The 27609-nt window shown below is 38.2% G+C and overlaps 1 protein-coding gene across 8 annotated transcripts in view; it reads right to left on the bottom strand.

The window, feature by feature from the left end:
* Positions 1-1899: 1899 nt before the first annotated feature.
* erbin (erbb2 interacting protein) overlaps positions 1900-27609 on the bottom strand; it is a 132352-nt gene continuing 106642 nt past the window's right edge. For 5 of the 8 annotated variants that reach the window (XM_088909896.1, XM_088909901.1, XM_088909897.1 and 2 more), the window contains 7 exons: positions 24908-26504; positions 22597-22740; positions 20692-20778; positions 11957-12151; positions 7303-7395; positions 6870-6944; positions 1900-5824 (listed from right to left, as the gene is read on the bottom strand). In XM_088909896.1, the coding sequence (XP_088766022.1) occupies positions 5717-5824; positions 6870-6944; positions 7303-7395; positions 11957-12151; positions 20692-20778; positions 22597-22740; positions 24908-26504 (2299 nt within the window). In that variant the 3' untranslated portion in view covers positions 1900-5716. The remainder of the gene's footprint in view (positions 5825-6869; positions 6945-7302; positions 7396-11956; positions 12152-20691; positions 20779-22596; positions 22741-24907; positions 26505-27609) is intronic. The other 3 variants (XM_088909898.1, XM_088909899.1, XM_088909895.1) reach the window with 1 other exon arrangement.

A 27609-nucleotide genomic window follows, 5' to 3' on the forward strand; every position in this document is an offset into this window, starting at 1 on the left:
AACGCAAGCGCCCCCTTCTGATGAGGAGGACCGAGAAGAGCGCGAACCCCCCCCCCACTCGGGTGCGTGTGCAGCAAAGACAGCTTGTGAATGTGTGAATCTCTCCTGATGCAAACTGCAATGTTAACCATTTTCTTTTATAGCATTTATATTCGTTTAACCACGAGAGGGCAATATTTATCTCCGTTAAAAGTATTTTAGATCGTAATCCTGTTTACTATTAGGGTTTTGGTGGTATTCCTAACTTTTAAGAAAAAAAGCCTGAAAGAATATCTGAATAGTTTAAGTAGGTAGCTGCGTCAGCATGCGTAGGCTGCAAAGGAACAGGTAACGAGTTTATTCCATGATGAAAAGAAAAGAAAGGAAACGCAACGTTTCGGCCGTGGAGCCTTCTTCAGGTGTGAAGAAGTATCAAGTATCAAAGAACGGAAACGTTGTGTTTCCTTTCTTTTCAGCATGGAATAAACCAGTTACCTGTTCCTTTGCAGAATATTTTAGTGTTTTGCAACAGACAAGAGTAATGAGGTCAACAAAACTATTTACATTTTAAAAATACTACTGAGCTATTTTTATAAGCTTTTATAAACTTTTATACTTTTATATCCTGATCTTGTGCCCTGAGGAAAACCAGGCAACTCCTGTAAATTGTCACTGATCCAGAAGAGACAACTCTGTGGCTTATTTGGTGGACCAATAGGTAGCACTCTTCCATCAGGACCAGAATGTCCCAACCAATAAATGACATTAGCATCGTTTCAGATTGGTCTTCCACAAAAACAGATTAGGTACATCTTCAGTGACCTGGCCTTGTGTTGACAACTTTTAGAATGTTAAAAGAGACTTGTATAGCTGCACCTCTCATGGGTAAATATTGCTTCTGCATCATCAGTAAAAAGCTGTCTTCGGAGTCCAGCACATTGTGGATCATCAGTATAGTTTACACTCTTGAGACGTTAATATAGAGAAGGTTTTTGAAAAAGGCATACATACATTGCCCTGTTATGTTACTAAATAATCTTAGGGAATATTCACAAACTGAGGCAAGATTATCATTGAAAAAACACTAACACTTTTATGCTTGATATTTTTATAATCAGAATCTGGCATATATACCCTTGTTACTTTTTTCCAAGTGGCTTTAGAAGTTCATTGAAATTTAAAAAACCCCCAAAGAATAACATCTTCTAGCTAAAAACACCAACAATGCACTGTGATCTAAATGTTTTTACTGCTGTTTGTACACAAACATTTAAGTACAAAGTCCAGCTTTAGGAATTATTATACAAGAATATATTACTGCATAATTATTGTATAACATGTATATAGGTGTACAATACATGTCTAGCATTTGAATTAGAACTTAACATATCACTTCACATTTGCATGACACTTATTTCTAAAATTCTCCTTGTATATTGCATGTGATGATGTAGACATAAAAAATAATGGTTAAATCCGTGCTGTCTCTGAAAATATTAGTGGAGAACATCCACTTAATTTTTTAAATAGATATTGAGGAGGCCCAATAGATCCTCTACTAAATAAATGCCCCCTTTAACCCACATTTAAATTTCTGATTCCGCATGTAGGCTTCAAGGTTAAGCCCAAATAAAAGTCGCTTTATTTTTGTTACAACACTGAGAATGAAAAATAAATTTAGGCTCCTATATATAGAGTGAGATACTTTACAATTTATTATTCATTTTAAATAATCTCTGAGATATTTAGGAGTTGTATTCCTCCAATAAACTGCTGATTCAGTGTCTCAGCTTCATAAGTGGTACACAATGACAATAAAATACATTCTTTACAGCTTGCTACAGAGTACTGGGAACTACAGGAAACATTTAAATAATAAAGAATGTTGTAAATAAAACCAACAGCCACTTTCACAACAAAGTTTAAAGAGCATTAGTTTATTTCCTATTATCCACAGGTTACCTCAAAACAGTTTAATTATATACAAAATCTGGAATGTTGAATAAATGCATATCAATCATTTCATTGTAGCTGCTTACAGAGAAACCTTTGAAATTAGAGAGTTATACAGTAAAAGGGGTTGTATCTGCATTTCATTTATTGCTGGTTTTAAAAATGTATCCCGCTAATGCCTTATGTATTTTTTAAGTATTTACACATGATTAGTAATGCCTAAATCACAGACACAATGTGCTAAATAAATAAAACAATATGCTGCAACATGATTTCATCTGAGCATTTTTTTTTAAAAAAGGAAGAAATTCTTTAATGATTTGGCAAAAGAAAGCATGATCCGCAGTGTAATACCTAGCTTCTTTATACCTGCTATTCGTCTCTTCAATGTCATCAATATCAGAATACAGATCTAAAAGTTGGAGATTCTCCTGCAGAGATCTATGTCCTCCCCATAAAACGTACAAAATTACTGGAGCAAAGGTAGAAATTCTTCCAAATTATCAACGTCCTTTTGTTGAGGTTATGATTTTTCACTGACAAACTGAAGATAAACAGTAATGGAGACAAACAGTCATTTGCGGCTGTTACATTAAGGAAAGACAAAACTGGCTTCCGACAGGGAAGTGCTTATATTCAAGTGTGCCTCCGGTGTGCTCAGACTCCAGCTACAGGAGCATAGCCTGTAATAGGAGATAGAAAAATAAGCCTTTGTACAAGGAGAAGCCTGAATTTTTAAAAGTACTGGGGGCAAAAAAAAGATTTAGTATAAATGAAATGTGGTGCACAGTGGGGAAACAAAAGTGCCAGAAAATGCCCAGACAAATCATAATGAGGGTGAAGTGTTTCGTCTGATGCCATTTAGAAAAGACACAAAAAGAAGCTGACTAGGCCATCTGCCCGATAAATGCTGTACCACAGCATTATGATCCCATTATGAAAAGTCACAAAACTAATATATAAAGACATTATAAATGAAACTGTTTATAATGAAGTTAGGTATTTTAGGGTCAGTCAATTTAATGCCAATATCATTAAAGAACTGAACCTATTAAAATAGATAAAATAATTGCCAAAAGTAGCTATGTTTACATGGAAGTTCAGTTTTTAAGGTGACTTACAAATTGTCTTTGGGGACCTAAATATATCTAGTAATTTTGCCAGACCAGATACAATAGCTTCCTTGTGTTATTCAGAAAAAAATAGTCCATCTGATGACAAGAAACCATTACTCTAATTTAATGGATTGGCTTCATTACTCTGCTCTCCTCCCCACTGATAGCTGATGTGTGGTGAGTGTACTGGTGCACTATGGCTGCCGTCGCATCATCCAGGTGGATGCTGCACATTGGTGGTGGTGGAGGGGGGTCCCCATTACCTGTAAAGCGCTTTGAGTGGAGTGTCCAGAAAAGCACTATATAAGTGTAAGCAATTATTATAGTTATTAATTAATTAATGCACAGAATATGCTTTACACCACAGTCTCTCAGTGTGTGTAATGGTTCTTGTTTGAAGCCACATGTAAACATAGCTATTTGCTGCATTTAAAAATAAAAAACACTGGTTCAACAGAAGAGTTTAAAAAAAATAGACACTGTATATAAAATCGCCCTTGTGGCACATGCAGCCTTTATCAAATATTAGTCCTGTTACCCCCCCTTTACAAATGGCGATTTGTGATAGCTACCTCCAGGTAAGTAATGAATAGTTTAATGTCTGCAAACAACAGCGAGAGACCTAAAACCACAAACTGCTGGTTTTAGGTTTGGCTGAAGGCTGAGGGGTAGGTGGGGTTCGACAGTTCTGCTGCAGGATTTCTGATGCAAAAGTTATTCATCATCAAAAGCTGGGGGCAGTTTTGAATTTTGACTCTGGGGGGTGGGGGGGGAAGCATATTCTTGTTTTTCGTTGCTTTTCCTTACAAATTCTAAATGTAAGTTCCTATGTCTTCATTACAAAACTAAAAATATAAAATACTGTATAACAACCAAGAGTACTTAAAGGGTTTCCTTTCAGAATAAAAAAATGCAAATATTTTTCTGGAGACAATGTAACCTATTGCTATTTAACAAGTGTATCACTTATTAGATCAGATGGACACACCTCATTAGCCATGTACATCAGTCTTTAATATTGCTCAGATCACAAGGTGTGAATCAGTACCTTGCTTCAAACAGTTCTTGGTCTTCTATGGCATTACTAATCTGCGCAGTTGTATGCATGCCTTCCACCTAGCATTTTTGTAAAATCTCATCTGGAATCTGGTATGAAAAGCTTTCTCTAAAAAAATGTAAAAAAGTCACGTTTAATTTTTAAAAGGATACTTTGTACACTAAGGAAAGGCAGATCATGTTTTTTTCCCCACTTAAAACAAAGGTGTCAGAAACCCTTTAATAACTCGAGCCTTGTTTGCGTTAATTCGCAGTTGTAGACCTAAGAGTTAAGCCCTTTGATACATGCCAATAAAAATGGAAAGGATCTGGCACAACCACCCTTCCACACTTACAGGATCCTCAGCAGTTTGCCAACACTGTGCCACAGTTCATGCACTTACTTTGGTTACCTAGCAACACACTTCCTGTTCCCACGTGCTCCAGGCAAGGCAAATTAAGGCCAAACAATATTTCCCAAATTTCCCAATGTCTTTTTCACAGGTTCCAGTACTTTTGATATTTCACATTTGGAGACGTATACAGGGACATTCTTCAGTGTATTTTTCCTTTCCCGTTAAAAAGATAGTTTAACATGATTTTCTAAATAGAACATAACATCACAACAAATTACCTCAATAACATAAGCCAAATTATAAAGACACAGGCAGTGGTTTTTCATTTATTGATGCACTTATATAAACACAAACATCAAAAAAGGCTGTTCAGAGAGGTACTTTGCACCAAGTGTAGGTGAGGTGGTAAAAGCTGCTAAGCAGTGCATAACTTGATCTCAGACTGGCATGCCGGATGGCTTTTTAGAAGACAATATTGGCCACCCTTTTTGCCCCAGTGTAATAAACAACTGAGGTCTAACACCACAGAGAAACAGATGATTTGTCCCAGACATGAGAATCCAAGTCATTAATGAACGACCACTGCTGGTGACATCCAGGTCTGTGTCACACAACGACATGTAGCCATTCAAAGCTGTCCCTGGATATATCAACAACTGCTGGCTAGCAGGGAAATTAAAAGATTGAATCTAATCTGGCCCAAATACAAAAACTCAATCCAGCACCACATTCATCTTCACAATATGCACATAGCATTGTCCTCCAAATCTCCCACCCCCTCCCTTACATCTACAGAAGTGGTTTTCAGCATTTTAAAAGTTAGAAAAGATGATTAAAAATAAAGGCATATACATCTAGGCCGCAGACAGCCCAGCCATCTGCTCACCGGCTACACTTTAGGCTTACTACAAGAGCTCTTTATGTTATTTAGTAATGTATATGAAGTATTCAAAAATAAACCTACAAGTCTGTACAGAAAGCACACAGGTTTGTTCATGTAGGAGTATATCATTCACTGACTTTTTGTTAAAAAATAAAATAAAATCCCACAGTGTAGGCCTTGTAAATGCCTATTTCCAGACGCGTGCCCTTTCCACTTAACACAGTGGTATTCCCCCTTCCCAAAGCTCAAATTTTCTTTTAATGGATGCAGTTCATATATCTATTTATATATAACCAGCTCCTTTGTTTACAAAAATATTGAAGCAAACATTCAGTTTGTTTTTTCCCCCTCAAGATGGTCTCTCTTGCTGGGCTTTTTCTCTTGTGATCAGGGCTCTATGCAGACACTTCTCTGACAATGACAAGTTCCACAGTATTGGGAAATGTTTTTAACAGGGAAACCGCTTGTCCATGATCAATATTAACAAAGTTGTATCCATTTGCCTGCAATGAAAAACATCAGCATTAGAACAGTCCTCTAATAAGTATAATTAAGCATTAACCTCTGCAAAAACGTGTGATACATACTGTACCATAAAAAAATATCTTTTTAGAAAATGAACAACAGATATTTTTAAACATTCTAAAAATGTTTGACATGACGTGTTACCAAAGGAAACACAGAAATCATTTCCCGGATATGCTCAACAACAGTTTAATCACTGCAATTAATAAGCATAAATGAATGTACAGAGTGACTTTAAATTAATTTTAGCAAAATATAAATTATAGAATATCCTTACACTGTTACAGTAAGATATGATCCACACTTATTCAATGTATTTGCTTTATTTTGTTCAAAAAGCACAGAACTCTGATAATGCCATAGTTGGGAATGTAAGTATCCAGTAAATGGCACTGTAGTTTGCAGAACATTGCTTTAAAGTGCTTAGTGAAAACGTGCTGGCCAAAAAATGGGTTTACATGCTCCTTGTCTATAGATTAAAAATTTTAAAGATATCCATGGAATTCAATCTTGAAATGCATATTTTTGCATTTAAGGATTTCTTATACTGTCCTGCTTTCCTCTGATTCTTCTGTTATTATTTCAAATGAATGCTGTTTTATTGAAATCCATTATGTACACATATTGCTTATACAGTAATAAACTATTCTATATCGTGAAGCAGTCATGGCAAGATACTTGGAACACTGCTATAAACGTTGATGTATAATGGTTTCAATTTTTTTCCATGACTGGTTTTCATTGTTCGCAAGGTTAGCAGTCTGAAATACACTGAAAATGAAAACAAATGTATACTCTGATCCACAATTCAGTCTCTGAATCACAAAAAGAAAGAAAATAGGTAATCATTGTTTCCTTTTTTTAGCATGAATGACATTAAAACAAATTTCAAGAACAATCGACAAAATACTGCATTCTCAGTTACATTTTCCTATCTGGCAGTACAATATAAAATGAGGTGGAAATATGTCTCATTAGTGAACTATCTGATCAGATTATTTTTAGAGCTTCTCCACACATTACCTGCACAATCTTATCCCCAGGCTGCAAAAGCTTTGATGCAGGGCCCTCTGGCTGGACTCGTGTTACAAATATACCCTGTAAAGCAGATGAAGATTTATTAACAGTAATCATGAGCACTAGGCTACGAAAAGAAAAGAAAACACAAACATCCATGTGTGTAAGCATAGTACATGTCTTCAACTATATGCTCAGATGTAGGGCATCAACACTCAGGTCTGTGATTTTCTTTTACTGGCATATTTAACATTAAGTACTTTAAATACTCATGGAGGAGCTACGTCAGCTTGTGTTGGCTTGGTTGCCAACAAAAATAAAAGTTAATTCCATGCGGAAAAACGTTTAGCTGTCCTAAGTGTGGAATTAACATTTCATTCCAATTAAGTCCTTACGTTCAATATTAAATGTTAAATATGAAAACTCTTAAAATACATACATTATCTTCCGGCCGGAATGGATTTCCTCTGCCTCCGACACCTCCCGATATACTAAAACCCAATTCAGGATTCTTCTCAATTTTGACATGGACCTGAAACACAGTAAGTAGCTTTATTAGAGTACAGAATACAATAAGAATCTGTTAAGATTAGAATCCAGTAGATTGGCCCTTTTCAACAGTCCACTAAGGAAATTCAGGACTGTGGCACAGAATAAGTACTTCAGTTCAGTACACATTTTTCTAAGTTTTCTGAAGTACCATCACTTATTTTTTGTACCCCTCAGTTGCAAAATGTTTTTAGTTTATCTAGAAAAAAGATAGCCCAGTTTTGGTATTATAATGACCCCTGTTTAACTCCAGTGTTGACTCTCGTATGCCAGGAAAAAAGACCTCTTTATATGGCTCACTCTCTGCACACCACATGAATGAGTTCTGCAAGAAAAACCACTGGAATTCCTTTCCATCTGTTACAAGACAGCCAATATCAGCTTTCAAAATATAAGCCTGACAGGAAATACAAGGACTCAATCACACAAAAAGTCATTGGAGGAGGGAAATTAAACAAAATCAAGAGTATTGGGAACATTATAAACATTAAAATAATGACTGACCATTTCTTTTCTATTCCCTCAGGTAATAAAAGACACTGAATAAAAATGAAATTGTAGCAGCTGGCAAGGGACTCACAGGTGAATGAGCCAGGAAAATGAGTCAAAGCTGCTACTGTAGTTTCACTCAGTTACTGGAGAGTTATCCTTCCAATCTGACAATCCCTACTGATGTGCGAGTCCAATCCGGCAGAGACAAAAGACACAGTGGCATAAGGCAGTAGAACAGAACAAATGTCCCTCAAAGCTATTCTGAATCGAAACAGTCTGACATATTAAACATCCTGCATACTGAAACCAAGGTCAAGCAAATGCTGTCTGAACTGGACCTCTACCCTCACATAAAAAAGTTACACCTACAGGCAGTGGACAAAACTTGCAGAAACCTGGGTAAATGAGGGACACCAAGTATAATGAAAGTAAGGGCTTCTACAAATGTGTGGCTCATGCCTTCATGAAGCAACTTACATCCCAGCATGCTGAGAGTCATATTTAAATGCTAGATAGGCTTTGGGTGCTGGTGAGACTTCCTCACCAGCAGACCCCAGACTGTCAGGATTGGCAACCTCACCTTCAACACGCTCACCCTTAACACTGGTACCCCTCAAGGCTGTGTGCTCAGCCCACTGCTTTACTCCCTGTTCACCCATGTCTGTACTGCCATGTTCAGCTCAAACATCATCATCAAGTATGCTGACGATACCACAGTCTCGGGCCTGATCACTGACAACAATGAGACTCCCTACAGGGTGGAGATAAAACAACTTGCAGACTGGTTCCGAACCAGCAACCTATGTCTCAACATCAGCAAAACCAAAGAGCTGATCGTTGACTTCAGGAGACAAGGAAAAGTCCACTCCCCCATCTATATCGAAGGGTCTGCGGTGGAGATGGTGAATAACTTCAAATTCCTAGGTGTTCACATCTCTAAGGACCTCACATGGGCACTCAACACCTCCAGTCTCATCAAGAAGGCACAACAGCGGCTGTACTTCCTGAGAAGGCTGAAGAAAATACGCCTGCATCCATGGATCGTCACCAACTTGTATAGATGTACGGTGGAGAGCATACTGACCAGCTGCATCACAGTCTGGTACAGCAATGGCACCGCATCTGACCGTAAGGCACTGCAGCACATGGTCAAAACACATCATCATCAATGCCTTACCATCCATCCAGGAAATCTACAACACCAGGAGTTTGAAAAAAGCCACCAAAATTATGTCTGACCCCACTCACCCCAGTCATAACTTGTTTGTCCCCCTACCATCTGGTAGAAGGTTCCGGATGCTCCAGTCGCACACAACTAGACTCCAAAATAGCTTCTTCCCCAGAGCTGTCAAGCTGGTAACGTCCCCACTCCCTCCCATCATACTATGATCTCTCCTCGCTTCTTCCTGTATCCACAATGACTGTACTCCTACAACACTACATACACGACAACTGAATGTAAGCTGAAATTGTACTTAAAACTGTACTATTTGTACGATTTATTAATTTTCGCCGTATTATTTTTGCACTGTTCGCTGAATTACTTTTGCACTGTTTTTGTCCTGTTTGTATACTTTTCTCTGTTTTCTTATTTGCACAGTTTTTGAAAATTTTGCACTGGCACCATACTATTGTTTACATTGTTGCTGTATTACTGTATGTTATTGTATTATTGTCTGTTGTCTTGTCTGCTGTTCTACTTATATACTGCACCTGAGAGACTAATGAGAAATACTTTTCACTATACTATGCACCCGTGTAAGTATAATGACAAATAAAGTTGAATTGAATTGATAATCCTGGCTGAGAAGACCTCAGTGACTGACTGAGGGATGATTGTTATGACATGTTTAGCAGAAGCTTCAGTGATCAAGACCTGTGATGTTTTACAAGCTATAGAAGGTCTATGGAGATGTCAGCATGTAGGTTCGAGGGAAAGACATCCTGAGCGATGGGCAAAAGTGGCTGGAAACACTCCGGGATTGTGATGTTTGTGCATTAATTTGAGTGCAAAGCGGAAAATGCAACTGCAAATCAACGAAAAATTTTGAGGGACTGTGACGTGAGCCACTAATTTAATCAAAAACAGTCTGTTGAGAACTCCACAGAGTGGGATACCATAGTCGGGTTGAGTGTACAAATATTTTTTGGCTATCTAGTGTTGCAAAGAGCATACGAAGCACCGAAGAAATGCAAATATGGTCAAATAAATAATTCTTCGCCATGGATGAGACTAATGAATGAGTTTGTGTGCGGTGCCAACCAAAATAACTCTACAGCCCCGAGTACTCAGTCCAATCAGTGAAGGGTTCTGGTGGTTCTGTGATGGTGTGGCATACATTTTCCTGGCATGGTTTATTACAAGGTAAGGTCAACGCTAATTGATACTTAAAGTTACACAGTGATCATCTTCACCCCCTCCACCAGGGCAGAGCAGTGGCACTGTGGCTAAGGATCTGGGCTTGTGGCTGGAAGGTTTCTGGTTCGAATTCTACGGCTGGCAGAGGAATCCTACTCCGTTGGGCACCTGAGCAAGGCCCTTAACCCCAGCTGCTTCAGGTTTACCGTTAAATGGCTGACCCTGCACTCTGACCCCAAGCTTCTCTCTCCCTATCTGTGCGTCTCATGGAGAGTAAGTTGGGGTATGCGAAATGAAATTCCTAATGCAACAAATTGTATATGGTTAATAAAGAGATCTTATCTTATATTGCACCATTTATTTTCCTCTAGGGAGGGATATCTTCAATAACAACAATGCCCACGTGTGGTTGCCCAATGATTTGATGAGCATGACACTGATGTATTCACTCCCCAGTCACCAGACCTGACCCCAGTTGAGCATTTATGGGATGTTTTCCACCTCCATCTACCAGGCAGGGGTCGAGTGAATATCCTATGGAAGAAATCTGCTGCATTCCTGCTGCAGAATTCCAGACTCTGGCAGACGTTGTCTAACAACAGAGGATTACAAAGCCACCGAAAGGCAGACTCAGCAGTAGCTGAGTTTGAGTTTAGATTAGACCACAGAACAATATGCTGCAGAATTGCAGGATGTGTGGAATCATGCAGGTAACATTGAAAAAATATCCAAATACAATGTTAGGAAACATTAATTTGGGATTGAGTAAAACTGAATTCACAAGTGTTCTCCAGGCATCAAGAAAGCTTTAGAAACTTCTTTGACTGACAACCTTACATGGTGTCATAATTGAGTCCTTTTAAACATGACTCATTACTTATTTTATTTATTTTATACTTTAATGAAATGCCTGCATAATAAAGTTTAAAAGTATGTTTTTTATTAAGTCCATTTATAAATTTAATAACAATCTGAAAGTGTCCTGTCCTTTATTAAGAATGAAAAGTTCACAAATTTCTTCTACCTCTTAAGAAACTATTATGGTGTAAGGTGGCTTCTTTTAAACTGCTACCATTATTTATAAAAACACAAATTAATGAACCAATTAATCAGCTAATGCTCTTATGGCCGGGTAGCTTGTTCCACACTCCTTTTGTGTAATGTCTCCTTCTCTTGGTTTAAATGCACTTCCCCTTAGTTTGCATGTGTGTCCTCCGTTTCATGTTTTACTGTTCATTGAAGAAGTGCAGAGGTCGACATTGCCTTGAGGATCCTGAATACTAATAAGAGAGCCTCTCGTATTCTTTATTTTTCAAGACAGAAAAGATTCCGTTACTTTAGCCCCTGACACTCCATTGACCAAGTACAATTTTTACGAGGATTATCACCTTCTGAAAATCGAAATACAGTACACCACATCATGTGCTCTGTTTGTATCCGTTACAGCTGTAGCATGGTCAAGAAGTATGTTACTTAAGCAAGACCCCCCTTGTCTACACCCATGCAGAAGTAAGTCTACAGGTCTATAATTAATTAGTTTCGTTTGCACTACTTTAGCAAATATTCTGTCACTGGGTATTACCTCTTTATTGAGTAAGTGTTGGAAGACTTCATGGTCTTTCAATAACATGTATTGTTTCCTTAAGTATTTTTTTTACTGGACTAAAGCCAGACTAATGCTGCAAGGCCGTACCTCCTGCTGCATAACCTCCTGGGGCGGCCGGGTAGGGCCCTGTGGCTGCTGGGATACTTTCAGCATTAAGTAATCGATCAGCTGCTCCCTGGAGGGGTGTCGGGCCACTGGTGCCTGGGGGGGGAGACAGTGCCCTTGGTTACAGTTCATCTGTGGTCGGGAAGGCGGGCACATTTGTCCGTTTGTCAGAGGCACCTGTAAGAGATGAAGATATATTCTTCTCATAAGATGACATTCAACTTTTAAACCAGTAGATTCTAGCAATTTCTCTTCTACAATGTGACACAAGATGGTGATTCTGATAAACTGGTTTGACAGGTTTGACTGGCTGACATCCCATATAAGAGTCCATGGAAAAAGAGTGTTTTAATCAAGTCACTCAAAACATTAAGCTTTAAAAAATAAATGTAAAAAAATCAGGAAAGTGCTCAACTAAGCCATTAACGAATGGAAGAAACACCTTTGTAAATCCAAGCAGGCAGAAAGTAAATAAAAAAACAGTGAAAGATTTAACTTTGTACTTGAAGATGTCTTAACATTTATCAAGTTGCCCCTCACAATCTATAAGAGGTGTCTTCAGGCTTCCTCAGTACTAGCTGATGAAAATCTTTGACTCAACATCTACTGCTGTAGACTCCATTTTCTTTCTAGTCTTCTTTATGTACAACCATACTTATGGCCCAGAAAGAAGGATTTCTTAAGCTTTCTTAATCTCTTTCTGCACCAAACCACGGAACCCAGACCAAGGGAATGTCTCCTTCCTGGCTTCTCCTGACTCTGTGACCATCATCACAACCTGTCAATGGTATCATACCAGCAAGCTGGATTTACATATGAACAAAATTGCAAAACTTATGTCTAACTACTACACATATTCATATATTTGCAAGTGGTATGCAAGGAACCTTATTTTCTATGTTAAGAATACAAGACCAGAAGTAGAGTTACAAAGGAAAGGAAGTAATTGGCCCATCTGTAGCACATTAAAGCTCCTCTGGTTGCTTTGTCAACTAAACAGAAGGTCTCATCCATTCATTTCTCGAAATTAAAGAATGGTATCCACTTTGACAACATAGCTGGGTAGCATGTTGTGGACTTTCACAATCATTGAGAATAGAAAGCAACTCCTGTTTCCAGTTTTAAATGCACCTTACAAGCACAGCTAAGCTGGTCCTCATGTGTTTATTCCTGCTTAAACCAGAGACCGATAATCTTGTTTTGCAAGGTCGCCATGCAGCGTGACTAAATAGCTTCCTCTCCACGTGTAGAAATAAATGTTCACCAGTCTTTTTGGCACAATGACTATTCTGTGAATATTCAATATCACAACCTCCGCCAGGCTTGCTGCTGCTGTTTTCACAGCTAACAGCATGAGGTAGCATCTGTTCAACTGAAAAGGGTTCAAGATGTTTTCCTTTAAAAGAAAGAACATTATAAAACCAAATCTCATCGCCTTTGGTCTAGAAATCAGAATATTAAATCTATATTGTTAGTTAAAGAAGAGGAAAATTCCTGCTTCTAATAGTATGCATGTCACTATATTATTGTAATGGTCACAGCCCAGAACATAAACCTTAAAAATTAAAATTTGTACTTATGCAGGCTTTCTGCTAAAATAAAGCTATAGTTACAAATCTCCTTCTTTCAACGGTCACTCAGACTTGACTTATATACTGTAAATTTCCCTGTTTGCATTTTAGCAAATGAAAGAATAAATTCAGCTTTCATTTTCTTAGTGTTAATATCAAAGATAAGCAAACACAGTGTAATTTAAAGGCTTCCTGTATTTAGGGCATAAACAATTTGACTTTTCTTTTGATTATGTTGGTTTGGCATGTTTTACTGGGAAGCAAGTTGTCAACTTTCTGTTTTTTTTTTAATTGAAAATCAAATGTTCTTAACGTGAGCAGCACTGTGTTGCAGTGCTTAGTTTTGCTGCCTCCCAGCACTGGAGCCCTGGGTTCAATTCATGTGGTGCTGTCTGTGTGGAGTTTGTATGTTCTCCTTGCGTTTGCACGAGTTTACTCTGGGTGTTCTGGTTTCCGCCCACAGTCCAAGGGCAAAGTGGTAGATTAACTGGCTTTTGTAAAATTGGCCCCAGGATGAGCACGCTTGTGTTGTTTGTGTGGGCCCTGCAATGGACTGGCATCCTAGCCAGCGTGTATCCTGCCTGGTGCCCATTGCTTGCTGGGATAGGCTACGACCGCCTGCTACCCTGTATTGGATAGAGTGGTTGGAAACTGAATGGATGGATTTCCTTATCATAACATATGAATCAGTCCTATATATGTGAAATATTCAAATACTAGAAAAGGCTAGAACAGTATGTTTTGTACAGAAAGTTGTGAGGTGACAGAACATGTGCTTATATTTAACAAAGCCTGGTGATGCTGTCATAATGCTATATCTGGTAACAGATTTACAAAAGATGTCTACTTTTCAGAATTACTTGAATATTCGAGTTATTTCTTACATTTACCTTTAAATTATATTAATATTAAGCAGTATTAATAAAGTATAAAAAACACAAAGTACAGTGAACACATTTCAAGCTGCATCACAGAAGTCAGACGTTCTGTTAAGGGAGATAAATTGAGTGGAATACAACCTACAGTGTCCTCATTTCTCTCATGATTCACATGTATTAACTTAATTCTCCTTTCTCAAATTTCATAGAGATTTACCAATGTGCAGTACTGGGTTTGTGAAAGATTTGTTTTTCCCCACAAGAAGTCCTCATTCCAATCATTCTCAGAAACCTCCGAGATTAAAATCTGAGTATGTTCCCATAGGGTGCAGTATTTCAAGTGGTGAAATGAAAAGGTAACATTTTGTGCAAAGCTGTGGAAAAAATGGCATTATCTTGAGGAATTATCAGGAGAAAAACTATATCTGTGCGTTTGTGAGCGATTTATTTCCTCTGGCCGTTTTATGTATCATGGTAAGTGGCAGAAAGACAGAACAATTGAAGTATGAAGTAGGAAGCCTGTTTGAATATATACTGATACAGCTTGAATCTCATTACAGATGCATCTCTTAAGCCCTTCTGACACATTTTTATATGCAATTATTTACTGGTACCCATAGCTAGTACATTCCTAATGTCAGCTATTTAAAATAAAATGTGTTGTCTTATCTTATCACTGTCCATATGTTGTGGCTTATTTCCAAAATCAGACTGTTATCTAATATTACAATAATACTACAGCATACATTTTTATATAGCTATGTAATGCCTTGCAAAAGTACTCAAGACTGTTAGTTTAGTATCCCATTTTATGAAGTTACCAAATGATACACACTGCCATTTGGTGCCATTTTCGCCCACTCTTCTACGGAGATTAACTCAGGGCTCTCTCAAGCTGCTTGGGGATCGCTTATGGAAAACAGTTTTCAAGTCTTCTCACAGATTTGGAAAAAGATTCAAGCCAGGGCTTTGACTAGGCCACTCAAGGACATTCACGCTTTTATTCTTTAGCCACTCCAATGTGGTTGTGGCCTTGCTTTTAATCACCAAAACGTAAAACTGTACAAGAGTCTGAATACATTCGCTAGGTACTGTGTACTGTATAACAGAAATAATATTGATTATAGCTTATATTTACTATTAGAGATTTAATATTATTGGTGTTCATATTCTTGCACCATATAAAGAACTGAGATGACTGATGTTGATTTAATTTTGTCCACCAAAAAATGGTCATTATTTGCACTGCAATGATAACTCTGAACAATGAGCTACATTTTGTGCACATCAGTTTAAACTATTTCATGTGCTTAAAAAAAAAGAACCAGACCTCCTGCGCCTTTCCAATCTCTGTCAGCTGATGACGTAAGCCCAAAGCCAGATTCACTCTGCGCTCCGGATGACAAATCAGAAAAAACCTTCAAAGTGCTTACTTTAATTTATGTGAGGATGAACAGGGGGAGAACAAGTGGAAAAATAACGGTAATTAGGGTGGTAAATTAGATTTCCATCACCCATTCCCCTGGTAAAACAGACAGTTCTACCTAACTATAAAATTGGTAAAAACATCATAAAGGATGTTTCTCTTCAATCTGCTGTGAAACAAAAAGATCGCACATAGGTGTTTACTGAAGACAAGTGTGTGAAGAGAGAATTTAGCAATACAAACGAACATAAGAAAGGTTACAAGTGAGAGAAAGTCATCTAGCCAATTTAACTTGTTAGTTGATAGCATCTGACCAATCTAATAGCTAGTCACGTATACTAGATGTGGACAAAACCATGGAAACACCTCAGTAAAATATATTGAAATTAAGGCCTTCAACACAAGTATGGCTCATGAGTATGGCCTGGTTGCCTATATGTGCAGTTATTTGCACTTCAGTCAGAAGGGAGGAAAAAAAGCTTGTTTTGTATTACTAAATGCAGCAGGATGTAGTGACTTCTCCGAGGTACTAAATATTGTGAGTTTTAGTATTGTTAATCTTAAAATTAAGGTGGACTAGCTAATGGTGAACTCCAGTTCCTTTTAGAAACAATAGTTTCACAAATAGGGGCTAATATAATTAACAAATATAAGGGTTATTGCCAAAAATTGCTTGATAACCTAAAAGCTTTCAGGTGAACCTGTATTTTCTGGGCCTGGCAAACAAATCCAGTTCACTTTCAGTGTCAAGACAAAACATGTTTTTGTTCATATTCATGTTTTGTCTAGCTAGCATGGCTGCAAAAGGAGACCTCAGGGACTTTGAACGAGGGGTGATTGCTGTGGTGCTTTTAGCTGCAGCCTCAGTGTCCAAGAAAGCTCAACTTGAGGATGTTTTACCAGCAACAGTGTCTAAGGTATAAACATTGGAAGCACAGGTATCGGCTGTAAAGGGCATACTCCAAGATTGTGACATCTGAGCATTAATTAAAAGTGCAAAGCAAAACAGGCCAACAGATCCAGAATAACTGACTGCAAATTTCAACCTGGGGTGTGAGCAGTCAGTTTAATCAAAAACAGTCTGCTGAGAACTCCACAGAGAGGGAACCAACCCCTCATCATAGCTGGCAATGCACATTTATGAGTCCAGTGGTACACAGGCAATTTACCACCAAGCAGTGGAGACATGTGAATGGTTCCAACCGTGAATGATTCTGGTGGTTCTGTAGTGTTGTGGACCACATTTTCCTGGCATTTTGGTACAGAGTGATCATTTTCACTTTATGTGGCAGCATTTTTGTCCTGCTGGGGTGGATGTCTTCAAGAATAATAATGCCCCCATTCACTGAGCACATGTGGTCACCCAGTAGTCTGTTGAGCATGACACTGATGTGATCCATATGTCACAGCCTTTTCTTTCACCAGATCTGAGCCCAATCAAGCTTTTATTTGATATTCTGGGATATTGCATGTAAAACCATTTTCTACCTCCATCAACTAGGCATGACTTGTTACGGCACCTACAGGCCATGCTAATTGCACATGGAGCTCCACACTACAATAATACACACATACAATAATTGTAGCAGTGTTTAATTTTAAAAAATATATCCTTGCCAAACTCTGCAAAGTGCCTTCAGTATTGCAGTTCAGGGATGCAACTTCTGTCTCAGGCAGAAATTACTTCCAATAATAACTCAAATCTCAGGATGGCTTTGCTATAGATTCTTGTATTGATGAATTTAACAACTGGTGATTAGATTAGATTTAACAACTTTCAATCACCAAAGTTTTCGGGTAAGATCCTCGCTTCCAAAACATCCTTTTAGAATACATTTTAATTCAAATTTAAAAATTAAGATCCATTTAATTTATACAGTGAAGTAGGAAAATGAACAGGATACGTTATATCTTATTACCAGCGAACAATAATGCTGGTGTACTGTAAGTAATGAAAATTCTGTTTTAAATGTCTGCACTTATACAGTACATCTACGTAGTGAATGTGCTCTCTGGTTTTCCTTTCATTTAACTAAATAAAGAAAACGGATAATATCTATGAATTGTTTTGAACATGAAAAGAGCCTTGATACTTAACAAAGCAATTGATTTTTTCTCTTTCACTCACAATAACCTTTTTATACTACAGTATGAGGATTTCAATAATTAGTTCAAAAACACCGCTCCCCAGACAAATAATCACAGAAGAACATTTAATGAGTTTCTTTCATTACTTAATCCCCAAGGTTATAAGCAGATACAACCTAAAATAATTACTAATTCCTTATGGATAAAATAGCCTTCTGAATTAAAAAAAAATCCCAAAAGGACAGATAAGGCAATTCCATCCTTTTCAGTGTATCTTGGCTCCAATTTATTGGCAAAGTGTTTAAATACAGGATTTAAGGGTTTAACTGTAGTTTTATGCAACAGTTGAGGAATAATGAATTATTAATGCTGAAAACCCTGAAATGTAAGTGCCACTCCTCAAAATAAAACATTCACATTTTCTATATTTTAATAATTCTCATAAGGATGCAGAACTATGTGCTTACAGTGTAATTATGAATAGATGTGTAAAAAGGCAATCAATCAGCTTAAGAGCACACAGTCACTATTAATTATGGGAATAGATATTAGCTTTGAACTCTGAAAAGCAGAACCATCTAAATACACTCTAAACCCTGATTAATGTATACAGGTGAGCAGACACTGTTTTGCCCTTATTTGCCCTTGCATAGTAAATAAACTTGCAAGAGTTATGCGGCGTACAGTATCTTTCAGGGTTATGACATGCTCTAAGAGCAATATATCACTATGCATCATTAGAATTAGAGATAGCACAATAAGAGCTTATTTTGCTTTTCAGCACTGTGAAAAAAGTGGGAGAAACCTAATATTCATTCACATGATTCATATTATACCAATCTATATACTAACATCATAGTTATATGCATTTAAACAGACAGTTTTACAACACTGAACTTTTATTAGATACTACAATTAACTTTTTAGACAGAACTCTGGATACAACATCAGAAGTGCTAAAAACTATTACCAAGCACAACACAAGATGGCACTGCATCTTAAAAAGGAAAAGGAGTATTAAAATCGGTACATCAATTTACTCAATGTAAACAAAGCTTGTTTCATCCCTAACTCAGTAATTGTAGTCCCTTCTTAGGACACCTATGTCTTCAATCTCTCAATTTCATACGATCACAAATTCAACTGTAATTAAGTAATAATTATAATTGCTCATGTTTGCATGGAGCTTTTCATGTCAAAGGATACTATTTGCGTTTCATAAACAGGAACCTCACTGTCCAGCAGAGAAGTCGGAGAACTGAAAAACTGCTTCACCTACCGAATTAAGGAAATTCAGAGAGGCCAGACTGTGTGAACCCAGAGTAGAATTTAGGCAGGACACCAGGATTAATGCCACTTCTCTTTCCAACACGTTTATTAATTCTTTAATGACCAGATAATCAGGACCTGATCTTTAACGCTGCTGTCCAAAAAAATCTCAAGAAACAAATGTCAGTGGTTCCAATGATATGGGTCCATACAGGTTCAGATGTGATCGGAATTTGAAGCTCTGTCTTCCAGGCAGCTCCCAGAAATAAGGAAAGCACTGCAGCCACTGAGACAGGGCTCATTGATAGACATTTTGTACTGTATTTCCTCTGTACCTCTTAATATTTAACAGACTCTTCCCTGATCAAGACAGATAATCAAAGCACTGTAGAATGTACTTATACTTCCCTTTCAAAGCAACATATTAAGTATAGGAAATACTGTAAATGCTTTAATTTTGTAGTAGTCAAAGAAAACTAAGTAGTCATTGGGGATAACACACAATGTCATTAAAATTCAAATAGAAAGATTTCAGTTTTTGTGTGTTCTTAATAGGGAAACCTTTTATAGTTGTGCTGATAGAGAAAAACATTTCTTACTAAACATCCTCACAGGTGTAAAACCAAAGCCTTAAAAACATTACAAAATTGCCAGGAAAGTGCAATATAGTTGTTTGGTAATTCTTGCTATGAAACTTTAATATTAATAAAGTTTGTATAACGTAAGCAAATTCAAACAAGGAGATCTTATTATTTTGCTCAAAGTGGGCAAGAAGAAATAACAATCCCTGCGGTTCTGTTGCAAACACTCCTCTAACATATGTATTCCACATACGTGTAATAACATTGTGCCCTAGGAGTAAAGGTTTTATTCTAGTTTCTCAAATGAATCTTTTCATTTGGGATTTAATACGAGAGACATCTTGTTGATAACTAAGCAAAAATAGCTCTTACATTTAGAGAGTCGACTAGCGATACAGTAATTACAACAAGCAAAATAATTAAACATGTTTTAGATCTGCTCAATTTCTGAAAACTCTTTGTCTAAGAACAAACAGTAAAAACGTGGTTAAACCAACTGACCTTCAAAAGGGAATTAATTTTGTAATTATAACTTTTTCAAAACTATCTTCAAGTACAGGCCTCTGGAGTAAAAAAAACAAATAATCCTCAGTGAAGTGAAGTAACCTGTTCATGAATGAAGGTTAATTAATCATCTGTGGGCTACCACAGAGTGTAATTCAGTAACAATGAGTTCACAACATAATTCTTCTGGTCTATTTCATGGCATGCACAAAATTCCATGATTACTATTAATCCCTTCTTTATTTAATGGAAAGTATTTTTGTTTGCATTTCTTACAGGCTGAAAAAAACATGCTATTTTTTCACAGCTTTAAGGAATAAAGGCATTAAAGATATTTCTGCATAAGTGAGGAGTCAACATTAGAGGTAAAGACATCCAAAACAAAAAGAGATTAACTTACTTTTCTCATAACATCCATAGGCACATCCTTATGACTGAGTCCAGCCATTGAGTAGCTCTGCTGTACTTGAGGTACAAAGACATCATCCTGACAAGCAAAAAAAAAAAGAGGCTTATTTATCAGTTGGTTTTAGTTTTTAAACATGTTGTAACTTTCCATTTACTACAGTACCTGTAAAATACTAAAAACTGTGCCAGATGTTGACCGTTCAACTTAGGTTAAAGAATGTGAAAGACCCTGCTGTGTAAAGTAACTGCTTTTTTCACAGAAAGATTTTCATATTGTGGCACTTACTGAATGGCTGTTTGGGCTGACACAGAGCCTAATGTGTGTAAAATTATGGGTATAAAAATTAGTTAAAAAATTATTAAAATATAAGTAATTTTTATTTACCAGAATAATGTCTATGAAAGGTGTCAATGACCCCAAAAGTAAATTTTGAGGAAAGTCTTTGAATATAATTGTGATGATACCCTGTTTGCCTTTGAGTATTACAACAATTATTGCCCCACCTATCAGATGTGCTACAATCATGTGACAAACATACAAGGGCATTCTGGTATGAACACAAAATGCCATCCATTAGACATTAGCATAAAGCAGCAATAGCCCCTTTTTAATGAAGAGGATTGATTCTGAAATTAAAAGAATTAAATCACTTTTGAAATACCATACCATTACTTTTCATTAATGCCGTATTTTTCTACTGACGTTAAATCATTCTATGCTAGCTTTTCTCATTGCAATTGAGCTACAATGGGCCAAAATGAAATCTCTTAAACCTTAACCCTAATACTTTTCTAAAGTGGTTAATAATTAGTTAATTACAGTAACTGTCAGCTACAGAAGCATTTCAAGACCCTTATTTTCCCTATCATGTCCAGTCCCAAAGAAGTCTTTCCTAAGATTCTACTGATACTCAAAAATAAGCCTTGATTTTTCATCATCTTCTAAGTCTGCAGCAGTAAAACCACACTTACCTTCTTATTACACAATTTATTTTTACAGATATTTGAAAGGTTAGGGAGTAATTTAAAACAGAATGAAAAGTATCTTAGAAGATGAGATCAATTAAGGCCCCATTAGTATTTCACGATGTTGATAAAGGAAGTCAAGAGAGAAGAGTTGGACTGTTCTTAAAAGCCAAACTAAAGTGACCTATGCAGTCTATATCTCAGCTTGATTTGTCAGGAATGTAGAGGAAACAAAGAATACTGTAAGTGCTCTATAATTTGTTGATAAAGTGTTTAAAGAAAGGCATTTTCTGTGTTTCATTTTAATCCATAAAATCAGATCAAGACCCTTAATCTTAGCCAAAAACATATAGCTTGAGCTGTACTACACCTTTGTACATAATTTTTCAAAACACCTGCGGCTGACAAATGTATATACCATACACAAAAGGTATGCAATAATTTTCAGACACACTGAATTATCTAGAATATAATCAATTCTATCAGCTCCCTATGGCAAATTACTGGCACATCGCATTGTTTCTCTCTTGCCAAATGGAGTCATTTGGACTAGAATACAACAGTGTATTGTATCAGTAATGACTAACACTAGAAAATTTTATGTATACATGAACGACATTTTGCTTTTCTGGAAATAAAGCTGGAGTGTTAAATGCATTTCAGATGAAAATTGTCAATGCAAATTTGCCTGAATGAAATCCATTGTCTACCTAAATGTATCCATATTAGGAGTACATTTGCATAAACTTTAAAACACAGTGTTAGGCTCTTTCCTAATTCTTTGAACAATTACTAAAAACCAACGGAGAACAAAAATCAAACAACATTTGTTAAGTCTTGCACGCCCCAAAAGAAGGAATGCCTCTTTAAACAGGTTATAAAAGAATGATTAGTTAGAGGGCTTATGATTAGCCTAATGGGAGGTACTCACGCGGAACATGTGTGCTCCAAAATGCCTTCCATCTGCAACACTAAAGGTAAGACTGCCTTGGCTGGCATGCAGATCTCTAGAGCTGCCATAGTGAAAGCTGCTAACTGCAGCAATATTGGAATTAAAGGACCTAGACAGCATGTTCTAAACAAAGAGGAACACAGATTGAACACAGACAGATTAGTAAGACATGCGTTACAAGACGTGTTAACAGAGACCACACACTGTGCACACAGCTCACACCAGCCCACTCCAGGTCCACAGCATGCAGGGAACAGCACGTCTCAGGCGGACTAGTACAACAGTGACACCGCGTTAGTGCTCTGGAGCTCTGGAAGGAACAGTCATGCATTATTGACACAGAAAAACACGACAAGAAAAGGAGGACCTTTTTAAGTGTTGTTTTTTTTAAACTTAGTCAAGTCTCGGATATCTTCTGCAAAGAAACGTTCAACAACCAGAACATCAGACGAGACTGAGTTAAAAAAAAATAAGGGAGCAGACTGAGGGATACAATGTTCAACCCTGTTAGCATTCATATTCTGGGCCCTCTTGGACTTGAACTAAGTCGGGAAAACTAGTGAAAAAGAGGCGTTAACATTCTTCTCTGAATTAGATGCAATTAAGATTGAATTTGAAATACTTTCTCCCAAAGGTTTGCAATAATAGTAGTAGTGTTGAAAAAGACAATAGGTTCTGTCCATATCAAGCCATAAGGTTGCTAACAGGATCTATTACCTATTGAACCTATTAGATAATTGGTGGCCACAGTTATGAATCTGCTTTGATGCCTCAAGCTCTGCAATAACAAGACAAATCCATAAAAGAAAACCCTATTCTCAACTTCTCTTCAAAGGAGCTGCTATGTTTTATTTGTCACAAGTATTTCCACAAAATGTTCATATTTCAGATGAAATAAATAATACATCAACAATAACCCTGAAAAATATTAGACTATACTAATAAAGTGCAGAAAATCAAAACAGCCAACAGAGGAGGAAAGATCTGTGTCGCCATGGCACCACATACAGAAAATGTGAAGGATCAAATTTGAAAGTATGTATTGGACAACCGCAGGAGGAGAGGCAATGCACAGATAAAACTGCATTCTTATCTGCAGAACACGGACCTCAGAGACTTTTACTGCACTATAAAGTATACTGGCAAGAAAATGGAGTTTAAGTAAAATAAGACCACCAAGTCCTCAAGAGAAAAGACAGCATTCTATTAACATTAATTAACTCCTGTGATGTCAAATTGCTTCTTTCTTCAAGTGAAGTTTCGAGTCTGTTTCATTTTGCTTTACCCTCTAATGGAAAACAAAATGGTTTCCTCAAGCTTTACAGGCTGCAGGACACATAGAAATAACTAGGAAGGGGTTTCTATGTAGTCCAGTGAGCAATGGTGCCGTGCAGACATCACCAGCTCAACAGAGAATTGGTTGTCATTAGCAATCAACAACTAGATTTGAGGTGTACAGGTTGTAACACCAACCCCTGTGACTAGTTGTAACTTACTGGGGTTTCTGTGAGCTGGCAGGGAAAGCTGCATCACTTCTCCAATTGATGCTCACTCTCCAGTAAGACACCATGGGACTCACAGACAAAACAATTGGTGGATGTCTCTGACAAGTTATGTGGCATACACACAAAGGTCATTAACACTCAATGAACCCAAATTAAAGGGGGACAGAAAGTCTTATTTAGAACATGCTAATCCTTTAAAAAATAATAATCCCAGTTACAGATATACAGGAATTTCACCACTCTTGCAGAAAACGGGACAGAAGGATAATAAAATTTAATCTGAAATTGAACTATGAACAATACTGAATATGCTGCAGTAGTATCAATCCAAAAGAAACACATTACATTCACATCTAAAAAGTATTTTCCTTACACGCTGATGTCTGTCAGCTAAACCTCACAGTCATCCACCAATACAATCCGGGAGGGGAATAAAGACACTTAAGTTTAAGGCAGTATCAAATCCTCAAATTCAGCTCATTTTCTATAACAATTTAAACCAAGACAGAAGGATCCTCAGGAATGAACCTACAAGTCTCACGGACCTCAGGAAAATAAACACTCAGTTACAGTGAGGCAAAGCTGAAGCAATCAACAAAAGGTTCTGAATGGCCTTTACTTGAAATTATCAAGCGCCTTATTTTAAATAGAAATACATTCACTGTGCGATGTCCAGTCTGTACCAAATAACAGACATCTTCTACATGTGGTGTACTGACTCCTCCGTCTTGCCTGTAAAACAGAGCACGTTTACCAACAACAGGTACCAGAAAACAGATGCTTACCTTCTCCATCTTTTTAGCCTCAATGTGCCTCAACACCTGATCCCTCCAGTCTGCTGGCACCCTCCCCGTCCCTGGGGCGTCCAGCAAGGAGTGCTCCGACTTCACTCTCATGTTTGGCCGCTTGCTTGGGCTAGTCCGTGAGTAGTTGAAGTCGCTGACAGACATGGTTCGCTCGGGCACCTCGTGGGCGGACGGCCGAGCGCTCTGCGGTCGGGGCGCGTTTGGGCCGTCGATGCTGTAGGTCCTGGCTGACAGGGGCCTCTGCAGCCCCTGGTTCATGGGCGGCGCCAGCCCCCGGCCCATAGTGTGAATGTCCCTGTAAGTCATGTAGTCGCCCTCCGGCATTGGGACCCGTCGGGGGTGGCCAGGGTCTGCAAGGGCCATGGAGGCAGTAGAGGAGCTGCTGCTCTGCCTCTGCAAGGTGCTCCGCGGACCAGCTAGCATCAGCCTGTCTTTCGGTGGGGGGACCGCCCACATCTCCACGGGCTTGGCCGCCCCACGCTGTTGCAGGGTGTAGGCCTGGGCGCTGTTGCGGTTGGAGTAATTTGTGTTGGCCGCCGCGTGTTTGGTGTAGCTGTCTGTACTGTCGGACCTCTGCAGCCGCTGTGGCGGCAAGTACCCTTGATCTGGAGGAACTGGTGTCCTCTGAGTCCACAGGCTCTCTTTGGGCATCGTGCTACTCGTGTACTGGATGTTGTACTGAGGCATTCCAGGCCCGTGCATAGCAGTGGGCACAGGCACCCTGCCTGTATGGGGGCCTTGCTGAACGAAGCCGGGGTCGTATTTGGATAAGGTTTTACTGCTGGACAGCAGGTCAGATGACGAGGCGGAGGAGCCAGGGTAGACCTGCAGGGGCTGGTCGTTGAGTAGGGAGGCAGACTTGCTGCGGACGATGTTTTGTCCCTGGGCACTGGCCACAGATACGCGCCCTGCAGCACTGGTCTCATAGGGACCATTGTCACTGGAAATGTTATAGATTTTAAGCACGCCCGTCTCAATATTAGTGATGCTTTGAGATTTCACCACAGGGCCTGGAGGCCCCCGTTTCTGAGGGGACAGTTCCTCGGTGCTCCTTGAAATAGACATCTCACTGCTCGCTGTCACTCCTACTGTTGCTGTTCTCACAACCTCATACTTGGCTGGGGACTGGGGGGGTTCTTCCACACGTCCATTGTGATGATCTGTGTGAACCGGCTTTGGAAGCTGGTTTCCATTCTCCAGCTGGTCTGGGGCTTGTTTGGTGTTGTTGTTGTTAATCACAGACTTATCCCTCAGTTCCTCGCGAGGCACGCTCTTAGTCTTCTCCAAGTCCTCTAACCTCACTACATTGTCTGGAGGGAGCTGGGACACATTCATGTTGATCTCATCCCATTTGCTGTAAGAATCTTCCATCCCATTTTTTAAGTCAATGCCCCTCTCAATAAGTGCCAGCTTTTCCTCCACCGAGAACTCAAACTCGCTCGTTTTTAGTCCTTCTTTCCTTGAATCGTTCTCCTGCTGGTTTTTCAGGATTGCTTGCAGCGAAGTGTCAGACCCATTTCCATTTTGCAGCAGGGATGCCGTTTCTTTCAGCTGATTTAGATTTTCATCTTCTTGCCTAGAATCAAAAAGACAGAACTGAATGAATGCCTTCTCAAAAACGCTTTGATTCAAGAAAAACAGCAACGCTTGAGTTGACAAACTTCTTGTATCGTCCCTCCATTCCACCAACGTCCATCTCCAAGAATGGATGTGACCTTTGGCACCTTTTTGGTTATATACATAGAATCTGACTTTTTAATGCACCCAACAATCTCTAAAAAATGGTATCTTAAAAAAAGCATGTGTGAACATCTGGAACTAAGACTTCTGAAGCTTGCATTACATGCTGAAAGAACAACAATTCTAAGTAAAAACAGTAAAAAAACAAATTAACACTTCAATCCACCTTCAGTAAGCATATTATCCTGAGAGGGTCACTAGAGCTATAAGCTGTTACACTCTGGTGCTGGTAAGTAAGTGATTTTAAAATTGAAGAGCACAATTTGATTTTTCCACTTCACATGAATATATCTAATGACCATAACCTGCTACGCTATTGGAACATTTAAATTCATAATGTGTCGTCTTTATGTTTGTCCACTTTACATTTATAAAACTGTCCTGGTATGTTCACTTGGATTACATAGGCTTTTCAGAAGTGACTCACATTTTACAACTAGTAATAATGTAATTCTTCTGTATGTGCAAGTAGGAACAAAAATCTATGTTCTGCGATGTATTTTTGTGTCAACTTTTATTTCTTTAAGAACATAAATACAACCTGAGACAGTCAGATGATTTAAAGAATTCCTAATATGTCACAAAGCTGTTAACAATGTATGACAATATGATTATCAGAACCCCTTAGTTGAAACCCCATTTTGAAAAGAAAAAATGTACTTTTTACTATAAGGGAGGGTGCCTTATTCTGAGCCAAGACCAACAAGCCAGCACACACTGACAAATCAGAAAAGTGTGAATTATTCATAGTAGAGCAACACTGAGTACATTCCTGTTTTTACAAGCAACTTACATTGGCTTTGATGCCTAGGGGACACAGATACCAGAAGCAGTAATACTGTGGGCACCTGTGGTCTTTACCTATCTAGGTGCATACTGCAATCTAGGGAGCAACTAAGAGATGTCTGTTTTCCTAATGTAGGGAAAAGATATGGCTCCTG

This window comes from Atractosteus spatula, chromosome 3 (assembly GCF_055471065.1).
Source record: "Atractosteus spatula isolate fAtrSpa1 chromosome 3, fAtrSpa1.hap1, whole genome shotgun sequence".
Lineage (NCBI taxonomy): Eukaryota > Metazoa > Chordata > Actinopteri > Semionotiformes > Lepisosteidae > Atractosteus > Atractosteus spatula.